The sequence below is a fragment of the Schistocerca serialis genome, chromosome 9 (assembly GCF_023864345.2).
Source record: "Schistocerca serialis cubense isolate TAMUIC-IGC-003099 chromosome 9, iqSchSeri2.2, whole genome shotgun sequence".
NCBI lineage: Eukaryota > Metazoa > Arthropoda > Insecta > Orthoptera > Acrididae > Schistocerca > Schistocerca serialis.
In genome coordinates, this window is record NC_064646.1 from 30,453,065 (window position 1) to 30,470,194 (window position 17,130).

Consider the following 17,130-nt stretch of genomic DNA (forward strand, 5'->3'; position numbering starts at 1 on the left):
AACAGAATGAATATTAAAGTTAACATTGGAATGAATTTCGCATTATTAGGGCCAAAAACCTGATTCTTGGTTGCTAGACTACTGTAATTTCATTTTTTTTAACCTCCTATGATCAGAAGGTTAATCAGAGACAGAACCAAACCACTGTTTAAAATTTTATAACAATGTATCAGTGACAAGTACAAAGTAACTGTTTCAAATGAGAAATCTTGTATCTTTACTTTCTGAAGAATAAGGCTCAAAGATTAAGCATTGGCAACAGTTGTAAGGCATATGCTGTTTAATACATGGGATTGTAATACATCATAGTAGTTAAACTTACTTGAGATATGTTTGATAATACTTTTAGAATAAACTATTTGACAATGTTGTAAATATATATGATAAATATCACTGACAAAAATAATTGCAGATTGTGCTCACTGTAGTGTTCATAGGCAAAATTGTAATAAAAAGATATATATTATTCAAATATAGTCAGTAATTTAAGAAATCAGAATATATCACAGAAATATTCATGTATTACACAGTAACACACATTATGATTACAATTTTAATGTCTGTGTCCATTTCAGAAGATTGTGTACTTAAGGAATACTGTTATTATTGAAAATTTACACACACGCATGCATGCATGCGCGCGCGCGCACACACACACACACACACACACACACACACACACACACAGAGAGAGAGAGAGAGAGAGAGAGAGAGAGAGAGAGAGAGAGAGAGAGAGAGAGAGAGAGAGTGTTTTGAGGAAAACAATGTCTCTGCAATAATGAATAATAAGAAATTTGTTTACTTTATAAATGTATAGCGTTTGTTTGTGCCAGAATTATGTCATATTTTAGAGAGATTCAACATTAAACAGAAAAAAAATAATATATACTAACATTTTAAAGGTGGAAGCTTTAACTATGAATAGCATAACACAAAAGAACTTTGCTAATGACATCAGTCATAGAGTTATTATCTACACATCTTCATATTAAAATCACATTCTTGGGTATGCAATAGCTGTGTAAATTACACAATGAGTTCAGACAATGTTTATTTCTTCCACTTTCTGAACATTTCTACTCTGCTTTTGTAAAAACTATAGGTTACTTATTTCTTTTTAAACAGTGCATTTGGAGCTGCAGTATGAGGTGATAATGTTTAAATTTAATCATTACAATTATTTATTATTTTAGATGAAGGAAAAAACCACCTGTTGTTAAAGTTACACAATTTTAAGTTCATGATTGCAGAATAATTTTGTCTTTAGTTAAACAATGTTAAATTAAGATTTTTAAGGAGCTATTACCATGAGGCTAGCTGGTAAAGAGCATTAGAAACTTATTAGCAGTCATTAAAGTTGTATGTACCCTAAAATTTCAGAATATGAAAAATGGTTCTCCTTAGAATTAACATTCCATTAACGGTTAGGCCCATTTCTTTCAACACACAAGCAATCAATCTACAGAATGTGAAATTAGAGAATAACAATAATCCATCTGATAATTCCATTTGTTAATCTTGGTGCACTTCATTTTATGCTTATTCCATAATATGGAATACACGTGAACCACAGAGCAAAACTTTTTTAAATCCATTTTTATGATGGTAGGCGCCACTGTAATGCTCTGAGTAATGTCTGTGCTCCTATCTTTAGGTAAGCTTAAAATAGATTTCAGTTTGCACAATGTTTCTCACTTATCCGTAGCAAAACATAACAAGTTTTCATGAATATGTAAAAATCTTTAACAGTCACTAGTTCCTGTTGTGGGAACCACTCAACAAGCTGTTGATATGTTTTCACAAACACCTATGATACTGGAAAGAAATTTCAACTAGTCCAGAAATTTGAGGCTAGCATTTTATCTCCAAATTCACTGTGATTGTGTGTTGCTCCTATGACTATAAATTCGAATATTCAAATATCATATTCAGCCAGATTTAATAAATATCTCAGACGAGGTGTAGTGTATCCACAGGCATGTCAGGATAAGACACATATATGCATACATTCACACCACCACTAATCCAATTTGTATAAGTGTCGATATATAAACTGTCATTAGTATCCCCTGTATGTCTGGTAAACTTAGGAACCTTGACAACTTTTGTCAGCAATTAAATGGGGTGCCTCATAGTTAGACTAGGAACAAAAATGTATTAACTTTCCTTAACTGAAATATTCTTCTCCGTCCATGGAACTTTTCTTATACACACAAAAACAGACACAAGTGTGTACACTAAATGATTCATAGTTCCAAGTAAAATAAACATACAGCCATAAATCCTCATGTGTGAACCACATGAATGTTTTGTACACCAAGCAACAAACATTAAATCCAATTTAATTTCTACTAAGTGATTAGTCACGTTTTCATCTTGAACTGATAAAAAGTATAATAAGTCATGTAGCAACCTAGTTTCTGGTCTGGGTCCTGCAGTGTATACAGATAGTATATACTGCAGAAATTCTTACATCTATGCACAATCTGATTTTCTTCTGCACTTCAGGAAATATACTAAGATAAGTCAATAGAAACAATTACAACTTAACATCTAATACGTAAGTCTCAAACAAATTCCTCCTGTGTTTCCAAGATAAACTGATGTAATTAAACAAATCTGAAAGAATTTAGTTTCTGAAAATTTTCAGAAGTGCAAGCATAACAGTGCAACAACAGTTTTTGAACTTTTTTCCCCTAGTACAAAGTGATCAGATGGTCCCTCCCCCTCCCCAATATATTAAACAGAAATTGGGGTACAAACAATTTTCATTTTTTGTTAAGGTGGCCACTGATATCTAAATAAGACAATGTTAGATGCCATCTTCATTGTTTACTTAGGCTATGTGCAGTTCAACTGGACCCAACAATACAGAGAATTTTGAAAGATGATGTGAAGTTTCTTTTATTTACATTTGCTAAATTTGTGCCCTTTCATTACATCATCTTCAGTATTTATAACAACTTCTCTCTATCCAATAGATCAATAAACAGTCAATGAAAATCTATATCTCAGGATAAGAGGCAAGAAATTTTCACCACAATTTAATAACAAATTGAGAAATAGTAATTTTCAAGTCTAATGAACAAAATCCTGACTATTAACTTAATTTTCATCAGGGAAAGTTCATACAGCACTTCTCTTGAGATTACTTATGTCTGACTTATCTAAAGTATCATAAAAATCTTTCTATATGTTCAGCAAGTAGCCATACTTAAAAATTAAGTTGTGACGTGTATGTGAAATGACTTCTTCCACATTGCACAAATGATGCATGGAACATGAAACTAACTAACCAGAAAAATTGGGAGATCAACTGAAAATAAAATCTGACATGTAAAAAAAAAATGAGGGTGCAGAAAAGAAAAATATAATCTAGAAGAAACAATGAATCTGGCAGATAAAAACACAAGAGTGGCGTAAAAAATAAGGCAACGAGATGCAAAGTAAAAATACCCCATTAAATTACTATATTACTGGAGATAGAAAGCTATGAAAAACTGAATAATCCATATCTGCACCAGAACTCCTGAAGTCTGTGAAATACTTAGCATTTTATGTAATTATTATGAGTTATTAAACTTACAGTGACAGTTTAAGATGATTATGAGATCCAAATTGGACAGGAGGATCTAAAGATATGTGAAGATGATGATGATGATGAGGATGTTAGGTTTGTGGGGCACTCAACTGCGTGGTTATCAGCGCCCGTACAATCATCCAATCTTTGCTCAGTCCAATTTCGCCACTTTCCTGGATGATGATGAAATGAGGAGGACAACACAAACACCCAGTCATCTCGAGGCAGGTGAAAATCCCTGACCCCGCCGGGAATCGAACCCGGGACCCCGTGCTCGGGAAGCGAGAACGCTACCGCGAGACCACGAGCGGCGGACATATGTGAAGAGATGTTTGTCATGGACTAAAAGTGTTGTGCCAAGTGAGTGATGTGAAGTGATTACTGTGAAGTTCCACATCACACTTGTATAAAAAGGCAAATTTTCTCTGCGCCTTTTCTGCACTGATGTACCCAAAAACATTTTGTGTTGGTTTTTCCATTTTTTTTTTTTTACATTAAAAACCAAAAGGATTAACCAGACTTGATCATGTTGCCATGAAGAGTTTTCAAACACTTGAAAAAATAAAGGACAACAGAAAAGATTATGAAGAATATAGAAAATTGAGAGAGGGGAGAATAAAATGGACATAGAGAAAGGAATGAGACAAAAGGGGGTGGGGGGTGGGGGGGGGGGGGTGCAGGCAGCAAGAAGGGGATGCTGAAGCAGCAATGGCAGCTTATAAGAATTCAGACACTGGACAGTTGGCAGAAAATGCGGGTAACTGAGGGAAAGTTCGGAAGAAGAACTTGTCCAAAAGTTTAGCACTTTGCCATCCGCACGTCTTATACAAATCTATTCACTTGGCGCCGATAGCGGTGATTCCGATTACTTGGCTTGTCACCGGCCGTTCTTGACATTGATCCCATCGTTAGTTCTCATAAGTTCTCAATCATGTTCCCCTACTTTCATGAAATTTCGAAGATATACATACTTAAATAAATACAAAATTTGTTTGTTTCATATATTTGTTTATTTGCACTGTCTTTGGTACTTTGTATTTCTCTTTCATATGATATGCAGAAAAACAGTCTCCAAGATGTAACACAACCCCACAAGCCTTGCACATTAAGTTTGTTGTTTTTTTTTTGTTTTTTAATGTACATGGCAATTTCTTCAGTTTAGTTTACTTGTTTCGGAAATAAGTATTAGCTGGTGTTGCTTTACGTGACCGGAAAGTCTGTCAACCGGATCATGATGAGACATATGTGATGTAGTGGCAACGTCCAAGTTTTGCTCAGAAGCAGGTACATGGTCTTTTATCCACGAATCAGACACTTTCAATAAGTACTGAAATATTGACGTGTACAGAAAGTATAAAAGGTAATAACTCAAATATTGGTCTACTCGATTCACTCCTTTCATGTATTTGTTGTAGTCTAGAACACTTTCAGGTTTTTTTAATGTGTAATTGGTTTTTCTGCATTTTTTTTGAGTGTCAGTCAAAGTGCCATTATGTATTGCATACATCATTCATACCATTTTAGTTTTCAAAGCTCTCCATACCTGTGTGAGTACTTCACCTTTTTGTTGATGACAAGCTTCAAACACATTGACGTTTGCATGCTTTAATTTTTCCAGAAATTCTCTATGTTGCCGTACATTCCACGAAATCGAATTTCATTTTCAGATAACTTCTCTGCAAGTTCTACACTATTATAATAATTATCCATGTAGGTCGTGTGGGATTAGACGAGCGGTCTAAGGCGCTGCAGTCATGGACTGTGTGGCTGGTCCCGGCGGAGATTCGAGTCCTCCCTCGGGCATGTGTGTGTGTTTGTCCTTAGGATAATGTAGGTCAAGTAGACTGTAAGCTTGGGGACTGATGACCTTAGCAATTAAGTCCCATCAGATTTCACTTTTTAATCCATGTAAAGGCGTTGCCACTTTCCATAAGAAGGCTGTCCAGCACCGGAATATATCTTGAATGTGGAAATGTATCTCTTACTTGAATCGCACAGCATCTGAATGAGTTTGCCATATTTCATAGTTTTCAACAGATTGTAAACTTCAGAATTTAATTGCCCACGCCACGGTATCATTCCTTCATCAATTGGGATGTTTTGACACATAGATTAATTTAATTTAAACTTTTTGGAAAAATCATCAATTACCCCATAAGGACAGCAAGCCCAAACCATTTTCTAAGTCTGGGTCCCATAACATTGACAAATTGGCATTTTTTAAAATCCAGTTTCCTTCATTGCAATTTTGACTATAGTACTTGCTGGTTTCGTTGCTGATATATTCAGAGAGATTGTTCCCAAAATATAATTCTATGATATTCTTGACACTCTGTGTATCTTTGGGAATTACGTTATTGGTCCTCAGTAAATTTATTATTGGTCCTTGGTAAATCAAAGTCTGACCACTGCGCACTGTCTGAATCAGTTGGCAACTGTAGCATTCGCAGAATTCTTCTTGGACGTAATTCACTATCTTCCAACAATTCCACTTCACTTTCATTTTTTTTTTTATATATCCAATGTCTTCTTCCCAATTGGACAAGTCGTCTGGAAGGTCAGACAAGATGTCCGCGCATTCATTGTGTAAATAATCGTATCGTCTCTTTCGTCTGTCATGATGAAAGGGCACAAGTACTTATAAAAACAAAAAAAACTTGTTGACATGTGGAACTTATTGTTACCTAAACAAAACACCAACAGAATGCCAAAGATACTAAAGTGCTGCCACCGACCACTGAGTGATACTATGCACTGTTGACCGCTGTTTTGAGCACAACACCGCTGTGGTGTCGCCAGATGGCAAAGTGTTAATATCTTGGTAGCCTTCCTCATTGTGCCTGTCAGCAAATCAATGCCTCTTCTATGTGGTGACTATCAATCAATACTTTCCATATTATTCTTATTCAATGGCGGAAAAAAAATCACACATGAAGCTGTGAAACACTTTTGTCCATAAATTAGAACCAAGTACAGCAGACAACTAAAGAGGAAGTTCTACGGCATTAAACATTGTGCTACAGTGTGATTTTCATGTTCATATGACTAGAAATATTATGTTTTAGCGCCTCATCTCTCACTTGTGGTTGCACTTCTTTCCAGTATTTGCTTTTACATCACAAACACTACCAACTGCAAAGCACAGTGTAAAGAATTCCTGATGCACCCAACAGCCAGAATCTATTTCGAACTATTTACACACATTTTCTACAGTCCCTGACTTCATTATCTGAATTTGCTGATTGTGGTAAGCTTTGGCAACTGTGATAAACACCATGACCAGGCTGAATGGTGTGGTATGGTACCATTCAGAATGCCACTCTATTTCATTAGTTCTGTTCTGTAAATAGGAGAACACCCTGACATCCATGACAGGGATCTAGATTCCTCCAGTGAAAGGGCACTTAAACTAAAAAATGGAGCGAAACATTCTACTTCATTTGTTGCCAATATTGCAGAGACAACATGGAGCTAAGGAGCTGGAGCTACAGTAAATACGTGTGGACACAATATCTGTACAGCCTACAATGTGTAACATCATTGTTGATGTTTCAAATAGACTTTCAAAATGCTATGGCAAGATTTAATGGTGAAAATGGAAAAATTACATGGGATTTTCTAAAGAATATTATATACAAAATAGTAGTCACATTTTTGCATACACTCCAGTCTTCATATTTAATTGGCCACTAAATAAACAACCTAAAAAAATCAGTCTTACTGAAAACAGCTGTCTCTTACTGTAACATGTAGTTCACAAATGCAAGGGAAGGAATAATAATACAGCATTCACAAGCTTTACTTAAATGATAAACATGATCCAGTGCTTCGATGTTCTGGAGGTGATGTGCCTCTATTTCATACCAGCAATTAGTACATAATTAATTTGGGATTGGTTGGATGTCTGCATTTTACATTTTATTGGGTCCTGTGAGCTTGTAGTATAGCATAAAACACATTATGCCAAAACCAAGACTGTAATCTGGACTTCATTCTTCTAGCCATTTATCTTTAATAAGAAACAGAAAATAACAGAAGCTGAGTTACAAAATACCTTTTTAAAATGTAATGTCACTTGGAAATCTTAATTTAATATGCTTAGTGATTTCCAGCCAAATGAAACAGGGAAAGTAGATTTAAAATAAAAAGAAAGCTTAATACTTGCTCTTCAACACAATGCCAGCGTTAAGTGAGGAACTGCAACAGTGGAACATAAAATGCACTTGTAAGAACATCTGTTGTTATACATATGACTGCCATAGCTCATTTACATTTTCCAAGTTTTCCCTGAATGCTAAGATGGTTTTGTGAGTGAGATCCCAGTCACTGGGGAAATCTGAGGGAGATGAAGCAGTAATTATAAGACTCAGCTCTGCCTGCAAGGACTTAAAATATTTCCTACATACTGTTTCTTTTACAGAATAAAATGTAACAAATAGATGTGTCAGCTGCCACTTTGTTACCAATGTAATTTTTCCATGTATACTGTTCTATTCCTCTAACAATGTTTGTTCTCATTACTTCGCATGCTTCAATTCACATTACCATTGATTGCTTTACATCTCCTTTCTTTTCATGGTCATTCAAATGGATCACACCATAATCAGCCATTTATTGTCCCCTTTTGGCCCTATGGACCACACCATAATTACTCGTGTAATGTCTGTTTCTGTTATGTCAAAGGTATTTAACACAACCATACTTTCTCTTCAGATCATGAATGAATGCAGGAAGGAATGAATATTCGAGTTTTTCATGTCCCATCAATGTTAAGGTCATTAAAGGAGAATCACAAGCTTGGATTGGAGAAATGATGATGATGTTTGGTTTGTAGAGCGCTCAACTGCACGGCCATCAGTGCCCATACAAAGTCCCAATTTTTACTCAGTCCAATTTGTACACAGTACAATCTAGCTATCGACATGAATGATGTTGATGAAATGATGAGGACAACACAAACAACCAGTCCCTGGGCAGAGAAAACCCCCAAGCTGACTGGGAATCGAACCCGGGACCCCGTGATCCAGAGGCAGCAACACTAGCCACTAGACCATGAGCTGCAGATGGATTGGAGAAAAACTAGCTTTGTCATTTTCAAAAGAAACATCCAAACATTTGCCTTACGTAATTAAGAAAAACCACAGAGAACCTGCACATGGATGTTTCAACAGGGATTTGAACTGCAGTCCTCCAGAGCATGAGGTCACTGGAGATGGAAAGCAAGCTCAGACTGGACCAAAAGAGGAAAGGAAATGAGTTATGTCCTTTATAATATTCCTACCTCAGATTGCATCTACAAGGCAACTGGTGATTATTTTTCCTATGACCATTTTTATTGTAACAATATGTTAGCAACTGACAATGTCTGAATGATCATACCAACTCCATTGTCCTTTTGCTTCATTTTTAGCCACGATAGATGTGACATATTGTTTCAAGAAAATGAGATTCTACAAGTATTTCTGGTGGATTAAATCTAAAAGATTTTGAAGAAAGACTTCCAGTGTGAGATTAATGTATGTTAAAAATACATGATTATCTGGACCCATTATGTCACTGCTCATGGTTCAGCTTGTTCTTATAATTTAAATGTTATTAAGGAGGATAATATGTGAATGGAAGATTGTTGGAAGGAAACATTTCCGACAAAAATCATTAGTTCTTAAAACATTGATCACTTGCAAGTCATGATCAACTACACCGTCTTTCAATTTTTTTTTGCAGGAAGCTATATTATGTGCAAGCAGCTTATTTATTTTGAACTGATCAGTATTTAGGCTTTTAATAGCTGTATTTCTTCATGATACCAGACAGTGGGCTGCTTGCTGACGCCATGAATAAAATATAACGCAATACTAACTATGAAACAACACCATGTTTCATTTGCTTCAGATGTGAAAAACTGAAAGTGTGGTTAATCCATGTGAGATTACTGTGTGTACAACTGCAGGAGTTTGTATCCATCCCACAAATGTTATCCATTATTGGCAGGACCCTGTGCCAAATGGCAAGTCCTCTGTCGATGCATGGGAACGCTCATCTCCATCAGGACACAGTGCAATTGTTTCCTGCTCTTCTGCCCACCGTTGCCGTTCTCCAGAGGCAAACAAGCCATAAAAAAGAGCACCAAGGAGATACACAGCAGCTGCTATGTGGAATACTGACTGCCATTCTTGTTGTGTCTGGAATATAATGAGAATACATTTTAATATAATCTGCTATTGCATTACAAAAACACAACAGAACTTTCTTGTTCAGTTGACAGTACTTAACAGGAAATCCACCGCCACCACAGTACTCTTACAGCAGGGTTACTAATTAAAAATCAAATGATGGCATTACAGGAGCACATCTAATAATGAATGAGAAAACAGATATACAGGTGCGCTACTATGAACGGCATAGTGAATGCCTTATTGTAGCCAAGACAGATATGAAGCCAACACTCACCACTGTAATATAAGTTTGTATTCCTACTAGATCCACAGATTATGAAGAGATTGAAATAATGTGAGATCAGAAATAAGAAATTATTCAGATAGTTAAGGGACATAAAAATTTGATTGTAATGGGGGGACTGGAATCAATGGTATGAAAAGGATGAGACAGAAAAACATGTTGTGCCTCGAGTAAGTATTGGCATGGAATTAGGAATTGTTGAAAAAATTGCACAGCTGTGGTCAGAAGGTACAAGTTAAAGGGCTGATGGACACATTGGGTAGTGGGTTCTGCCAATGTTGATGTTAAGTATACAGCTCTGCGAGGCAGGCTTACGACACCACTCGCAGGGGAGGAAGCACGACTGGTGGGCACTATAAACAAATGTGGAGATGGGTGTGCAGTCATCAGGCACAACACAGGGCACTGATGTGCTCTGAAAAACCTGTGTGTTGCAATTACAGCCAAAGTGGGCTAGCAAAAGCTGATATTATAATTATCAAGTAACACTCTTCTTTTCCCCTCCAGAGGACCTATGTCAGAGGTATTTGAAAAGGATTATAAATGATTTAGTCCAGAGGCTCAAGGTAAGCTGTCAAGTTGCCATTCTGTCATTACTGGAACCGGAGAGAATGACAACTGTTTCAGTTGCAAGCCAACCAAGATGACAGTCTAATGACAAATTTCGGTGGCCAGCAGGCCCACTGAGCAGGTGGATGACCAGCCTCTGCTGTCTGGGTGATGTCATCTCAGGGACAGAAAACTGTGTCTGTGAGGGCAGAGCTGGGGCGTGATCTAGCGGCCTCCTGGGTCAATGGCTCTCCTCACTCACATACCGAGTTGCCCTGGGTGAGCGACTGGAGCTGCTGAGGCTCTACGATAACGATGGCTGCTGGTGGTTTCCCTTCAGCACTCTACATGGAGACCACGAGTAATGCCTGATGGAGTAGCCAGCCAAACTCTGGTGGGCTGGCATGGGGCTTCCGGCTCAGCTGATGTACGGCCATGGAGAGGTCATGGGCCATTACATCATGGTGATGGAGCTGCTGGGTGCCAGAGCACATGATGCCAGTGTGGTGTTTGCACTGACACATGTATACAAACCAACCTCCTGCCACAAGGATCAGCAGAGGCACTGCATATTCTTTGACAGAATAAAGTCAATGCCAAACATGCCTGTGTACCTCTGCATACCCCGGCATGATTCAACCCTCTCACCCAAACCACATCTCTCAGTAATCTTGGCACATTACAATCCTTGAGGTTGGTAGGTCATAAAAATTTGGTGTCAAAAAGCGTCCATCACTACGGTATGAGGAGAGAGTTGATTTTGGAGAGTCATGAGTGAGGCTGTGGCACTATGTGCATTCGGTGGAATCAGCTCAGTGCAATGTAGTGTGGTGAGTAAAGTTTTAATTGATGTTATTTTTGGTGTTTGTTCTAGGTATCAAGAGTTTGTGTAAGTTAGGTTAAGCGAAGTTTCAAATTATTGTGAAACCACAGCAACCCATGGACATATCTTTGTTTAGAGGTAATGACAGACATGATAATTTAGTGCCAGTGAGGTGACCATTTTGTAGTTTGTCTGGGCATAATTTGCCATGTACCAGAGCGGTAACAGCTACTTGTTCTGTGTAGGCAAAATGGTCATTGACTAGTAGCTGTACTGAGTGTATATCGGTGATGATTTGCTGAAAGCATTAATTTGTGGTTTGATTTATGTGTCTGGGGTGATTGAATGGGAGTTTGTGGTTTTTTAATAGATGGATTAAGGTAGTAGTAGTGTAGGCAAAATGGTGGAAATGTGCTGCAACTACTGCCGTAGAAGCAATTCCTGCTTTAGCTCAGCTAGTGCATGTATTGAGAGAGGAATTGAACCTGACAGGCAGAGAAATTTCAAACTTTATCATGAGTCAGAAGCTGGGTCAGTGAGTCAAGTTCAGCCGCAATTGGAATCAGATGAAAATAAGTCTTGATTGAGAATTCCTTCTCTTCCATATGACCCAGCAGTGGTCGTACTACTTAATCCCCTCTTGGGCAAGACAATGGAGGACGTGACAATTTTTATTAAGTATGTTAGGGACATTGTGGAAGGGCATAGGTGGCCATACAAAATAACCCTCCATGTTGCTAGTATGCATTTGACAGGGAATGCCAAAGCATATGTTGTATATTCTGAGACCTTGAGTAAAGCACAAACGTTTCAGGAGTGACCCACAGGACTTGCCAGTGGTACCAAAAGCAAAATAGTGCACGGTTTTTTTAGGAGAAACTTAGTACTTCATCAATGCAGAACAACAAGTATGTGGAGGCATTCTCAGATAGAATCTGTAAAGTGAATGCAAAGAAATATGCAGACGCAGTATGCAGAAGCTAATAGGGTGTTGTTGCAAGATGCAGAAAAGAGAGCAGTGGACATTTTTCTGCTGGTATACCCGCAGAGGTGTCAGAGTATGAATGGAAACTCTGGAGGACTTAGTGTCAGCTCTTCGGATAGCAACACATATAGAGGAGATGGATATTACAAAAGAGCAAAGAGTGGACTACCGGGTGTACGCTTCTGAAATTTGGTATTATATATGTAGTGGGGAGGGGCATATAGGGAAGCAATGTAGACAACTAGAGTCCTACGAATGATGCAGAGTGGGCCACTGGGCATCGGATTGTAGAAGTAAGAAAGCTGGGAAGCACTGGCAAGGGAAGCAGCTGCTAAATGCGAACATGAGTGATTCAACCACTGGAAGGCAGTCCTGACAGAACGTAACACTGTACACATTAGTGCACGGATGGAATGCTGCTTAGTGGGCTTGGCCAGTAGCAGGAAACAAAGATTTTTGGTAGTCACAGGGCACATGTATCCTTTATTAGTATGGACCTTGTGGCAAAGAGGAGATGGAGGCCATCACAGTAAAGGTTACGTGGGGTTGGTGATAATAGCAAGGAATCAGTGGGTGTGGCAGCTCTGGAGTTTTCAGCTGGGAGAACTAAGTTCAGCAAATGCATGGAGGTATTGCCTTGTGTAGACGAAGGTTATTCAGTGATTTTCAGGCTATAGTTTCTCAGAAAACATCATACTAAGTTGATCATTGACAACCAACAGTAGAACTCGGAGGAAATTTAATCCAGTTGGGGGAAGCAATTGGAACTTTGGCAGAGGGAAGTGACTCAGTCAAAAGGTGCATAATAGCCACTCTGGAAGTCTTGCAAGCAAACCATTAACATGGAAGTGTTACGAGGAAAAGTGAGTCACTTAAAGGGCAGTGATCGAAGGGCTATGGAAAACTTGTTGCTGAGGTTTAGTGATTTATCTTGTACCAACAGAGGGTTACTAGCAACCCCAGTGACACATCATCATATACTGACATTGGATAGCACACAATTTTATAGGAAGCTATATCATATAATAAGGCATCAGTAACCATTAGTTGAAGAATTTATTGAATAAATAAATAAATAAATAAATAAATACACTCCTGGAAATGGAAAAAAGAACACATTGACACCGGTGTGTCAGACCCACCATACTTGCTCCGGACACTGCGAGAGGGCTGTACAAGCAATGATCACACGCACGGCACAGCGGACACACCAGGAACCGCGGTGTTGGCCGTCGAATGGCGCTAGCTGCGCAGCATTTGTGCACCGCCGCCGTCAGTGTCAGCCAGTTTGCCTTGGCATACGGAGCTCCATCGCAGTCTTTAACACTGGTAGCATGCCGCGACAGCGTGGACGTGAACCGTATGTGCAGTTGACGGACTTTGAGCGAGGGCGTATAGTGGGCATGCGGGAGGCCGGGTGGACGTACCGCCGAATTGCTCAACACTTGGGGCGTGAGGTCTCCACAGTACATCGATGTTGTCGCCAGTGGTCGGCGGAAGGTGCACGTGCCCGTTGACTTGGGACCGGACCGCAGCGACGCACGGATGCACGCCAAGACCGTAGGATCCTACGCAGTGCCGTAGGGGACCGCACCGCCACTTCCCAGCAAATTAGGGACACTGTTGCTCCTGGGGTATCGGCGAGGACCATTCGCAACCGTCTCCATGAAGCTGGGCTACGGTCCCGCACACCGTTAGGCCGTCTTCCGCTCACGCCCCAACATCGTGCAGCCCGCCTCCAGTGGTGTCGCGACAGGCGTGAATGGAGGGACGAATGGAGACGTGTCGTCTTCAGCGATGAGAGTCGCTTCTGCCTTGGTGCCAATGATGGTCGTATGCGTGTTTGGCGCCGTGCAGGTGAGCGCCACAATCAGGACTGCATACGACCGAGGCACACAGGGCCAACACCCGGCATCATGGTGTGGGGAGCGATCTCCTACACTGGCCGTACACCACTGGTGATCGTCGAGGGGACACTGAATAGTGCACGGTACATCCAAACCGTCATCGAACCCATCGTTCTACCATTCCTAGACCGGCAAGGGAACTTGCTGTTCCAACAGGACAATGCACGTCCGCATATATCCCGTGCCACCCAACGTGCTCTAGAAGGTGTAAGTCAACTACCCTGGCCAGCAAGATCTCCGGATCTGTCCCCCATTGAGCATGTTTGGGACTGGATGAAGCGTCGTCTCACGCGGTCTGCACGTCCAGCACGAACGCTGGTCCAACTGAGGCGCCAGGTGGAAATGGCATGGCAAGCCGTTCCACAGGACTACATCCAGCATCTCTACGATCGTCTCCATGGGAGAATAGCAGCCTGCATTGCTGCGAAAGGTGGATATACACTGTACTAGTGCCGACATTGTGCATGCTCTGTTGCCTGTGTCTATGTGCCTGTGGTTCTGTCAGTGTGATCATGTGATGTATCTGACCCCAGGAATGTGTCAATAAAGTTTCCCCTTCCTGGAACAATGAATTCACGGTGTTCTTATTTCAATTTCCAGGAGTGTATTTACCTCTAAATGTAGTTGTGTGTGTAAAACCAAAAATTTCAGTAATATTAATATTAACACTATTCATGTGTGTATTTTTATCTTTTAATCTGACTTGTTCCACATCATATCGATAAAATAATCAGGAAAATGATCTATGGAACATGACATAACTAAAACTAAACTAAACTAAGTGATAGCATGTAGAGAGTGAATATAGAGGTCATGCCAAAGAAAATAGTGTATGGAACAAGAAAATAGAGATTTCGCTATGGCTACAGATATCTAAATGCGCAAACTTTTTGGATGCTTATCCAATTCCAAACATCACAGAAACTTTTGGATAGTCTAGAGCAGTGTATGTTGTTTACAACTAAGGATGACAGGTGCAGGTACCATCAATTGGATGTAGTGCCTGAGGGTAGGCCAAAAATAGCATTTACAGTACTGGATGGCCATTTCCATTACAAGCATGTGCTGCTTGAACTAAAGAACTGACTGTCAAGTTTTCTGCAGTTGTTAGATGGGGTATTGACAGGATTAAAACCAAAACCTTGTCTGGTGTATCTGGATGACATAACTGTCTATTCAAAGGTTTTACCGGAGGATGTGAGACATTTGGAGGATGTCTGTAACAGCCTACACTTGGCACTTTTTACATTAAGTAAGTACAATTCCATTATGCGCAAACTCAGGTAAACTACATGGGGCATGTGATAAGTAAATGTGGCAGACAGACTGATCCTCATCTTACCGATGCAGTTCAAAATTTTCTGACATCACAAACAACTAAGCAGGTACAGTCATCAATTGGCCTTTGTAAAAATTATAGATGGTTCATAAGGGACTTCCCAAAAATAGTTGAATTCCTGAAAAAGCTAGTGAAAACAAATACATTTTTAACTTAGTATCACGGACTTTACCAGTTGTGGAAATGTTCTCACCAGACAATATGAAGATAGAGTTCCCCACAAAAAGGACTGTTATACACATCAATGAAAACTAACAATTTTTGACAGTATAATGTAATGGGATACATTTAAAAAAATCTATTCACCAAGTAGCAGCAGGAGAACACTCATATAAAAAAGGTATTATACATGCAAGCTTTCACAGCTCTTTGCTTCTCATCCCGTCCAGTAAGTTTCCCCTGACACAGGGTTATGAATGAGTTTTCTTAACTCCACTCCTTTTCTTAAACCTCTCCAATCCTTTTCCTTCACTCCTCTTTCTTCACCTTCAACACTTCTGCCAGAAGAAGAGGGCCACTGACTCCAAAAGCTTGCGTACATAATACCTTTTTTGTGTGTGTGTTCTCCTGCTACCACTTGGTGGGCAAATGTTAAACACGTCAGTTGTGTAAAGCCATTTAAAGGAATGGTAGATGGGATACTGCAGTTACCAGCAAAGATACAAGGGGTGAAAAAAGGGAACTGAAATTTTTCAGCATTGTGAGGTGCATGATGTGCCATATAGGCTAAGGGTGTGTAAGTAAGTCGTATGATTGTAATATTTGTTGTTGTTGTTTTTGTTTTACCACATTAGTGTATCAGAGAGTGCGTATTTTTATTGCCAAAGATTTTTTTTACAGTGTGTTCTCAGAAGAGGGAGGGTTGTGATCTGTCTGAGTGGGCAGGTATGGACTGTTACACAGATATGTTAAGTGAGTTTGTTTCTGGGGGAAGAAAGTGGAACAAGTTGTAGGAAGGAGCTTCTGCCACTTGGACTTACTTTCAGAGAATGGGAACACACTGATTGTAATCAGTATTCATGCCAGAAACTGTAGGGTTATTTTGCTACAAAGGAGGAAGATCCGTAGGGTTGAGAAAACTCAAGCTTCAAACAAGCGGAAAGATTATTAATGGCAAGACTTGTGAGGTACTTGGGATGGACTTTCATTTTCTCGCTATGCTCACAGGTTCAACTGCTGTGACACTTGTCACAGAATATGTTGTATTGGCTGGAAGGATCTCTGAGGGTATTACCCATTCGAAATTTAACCTATTTAAACAACACATTCAATCCAGAACTTATGCAGTCCTTCGACAAACTGATAGAGTCCAATCAGGGGAGAATTTCAACAAAATAAATGTTGCACCATATACATGATTTGCAGGAGCAATAACAGCATGAGTGTGTTGGCTACCAGTTGGGGCACGTTTCTAGCACACATTTATGTACTGTATTTCTGGGTAAAATGCAAGAAGGCTCAGGCTGTAGATTTGCCAATTGCCAGCAG

At 39.5% G+C, this 17,130-nt stretch overlaps 1 protein-coding gene across 2 annotated transcripts in view; it reads right to left on the reverse strand.

The window, feature by feature from the left end:
- Positions 1-324: 324 nt before the first annotated feature.
- The window catches only part of LOC126418435 (vesicular glutamate transporter 1-like), a 135,730-nt gene continuing 118,924 nt past the window's right edge, over positions 325-17,130 (reverse strand). The window contains exon 10 of one of the 2 annotated variants that reach the window (XM_050085192.1): positions 325-9,762. In XM_050085192.1, the coding sequence (XP_049941149.1) occupies positions 9,562-9,762 (201 nt within the window). In that variant the 3' untranslated portion in view covers positions 325-9,561. The remainder of the gene's footprint in view (positions 9,763-17,130) is intronic. The other variant, XM_050085193.1, reaches the window with a different exon arrangement.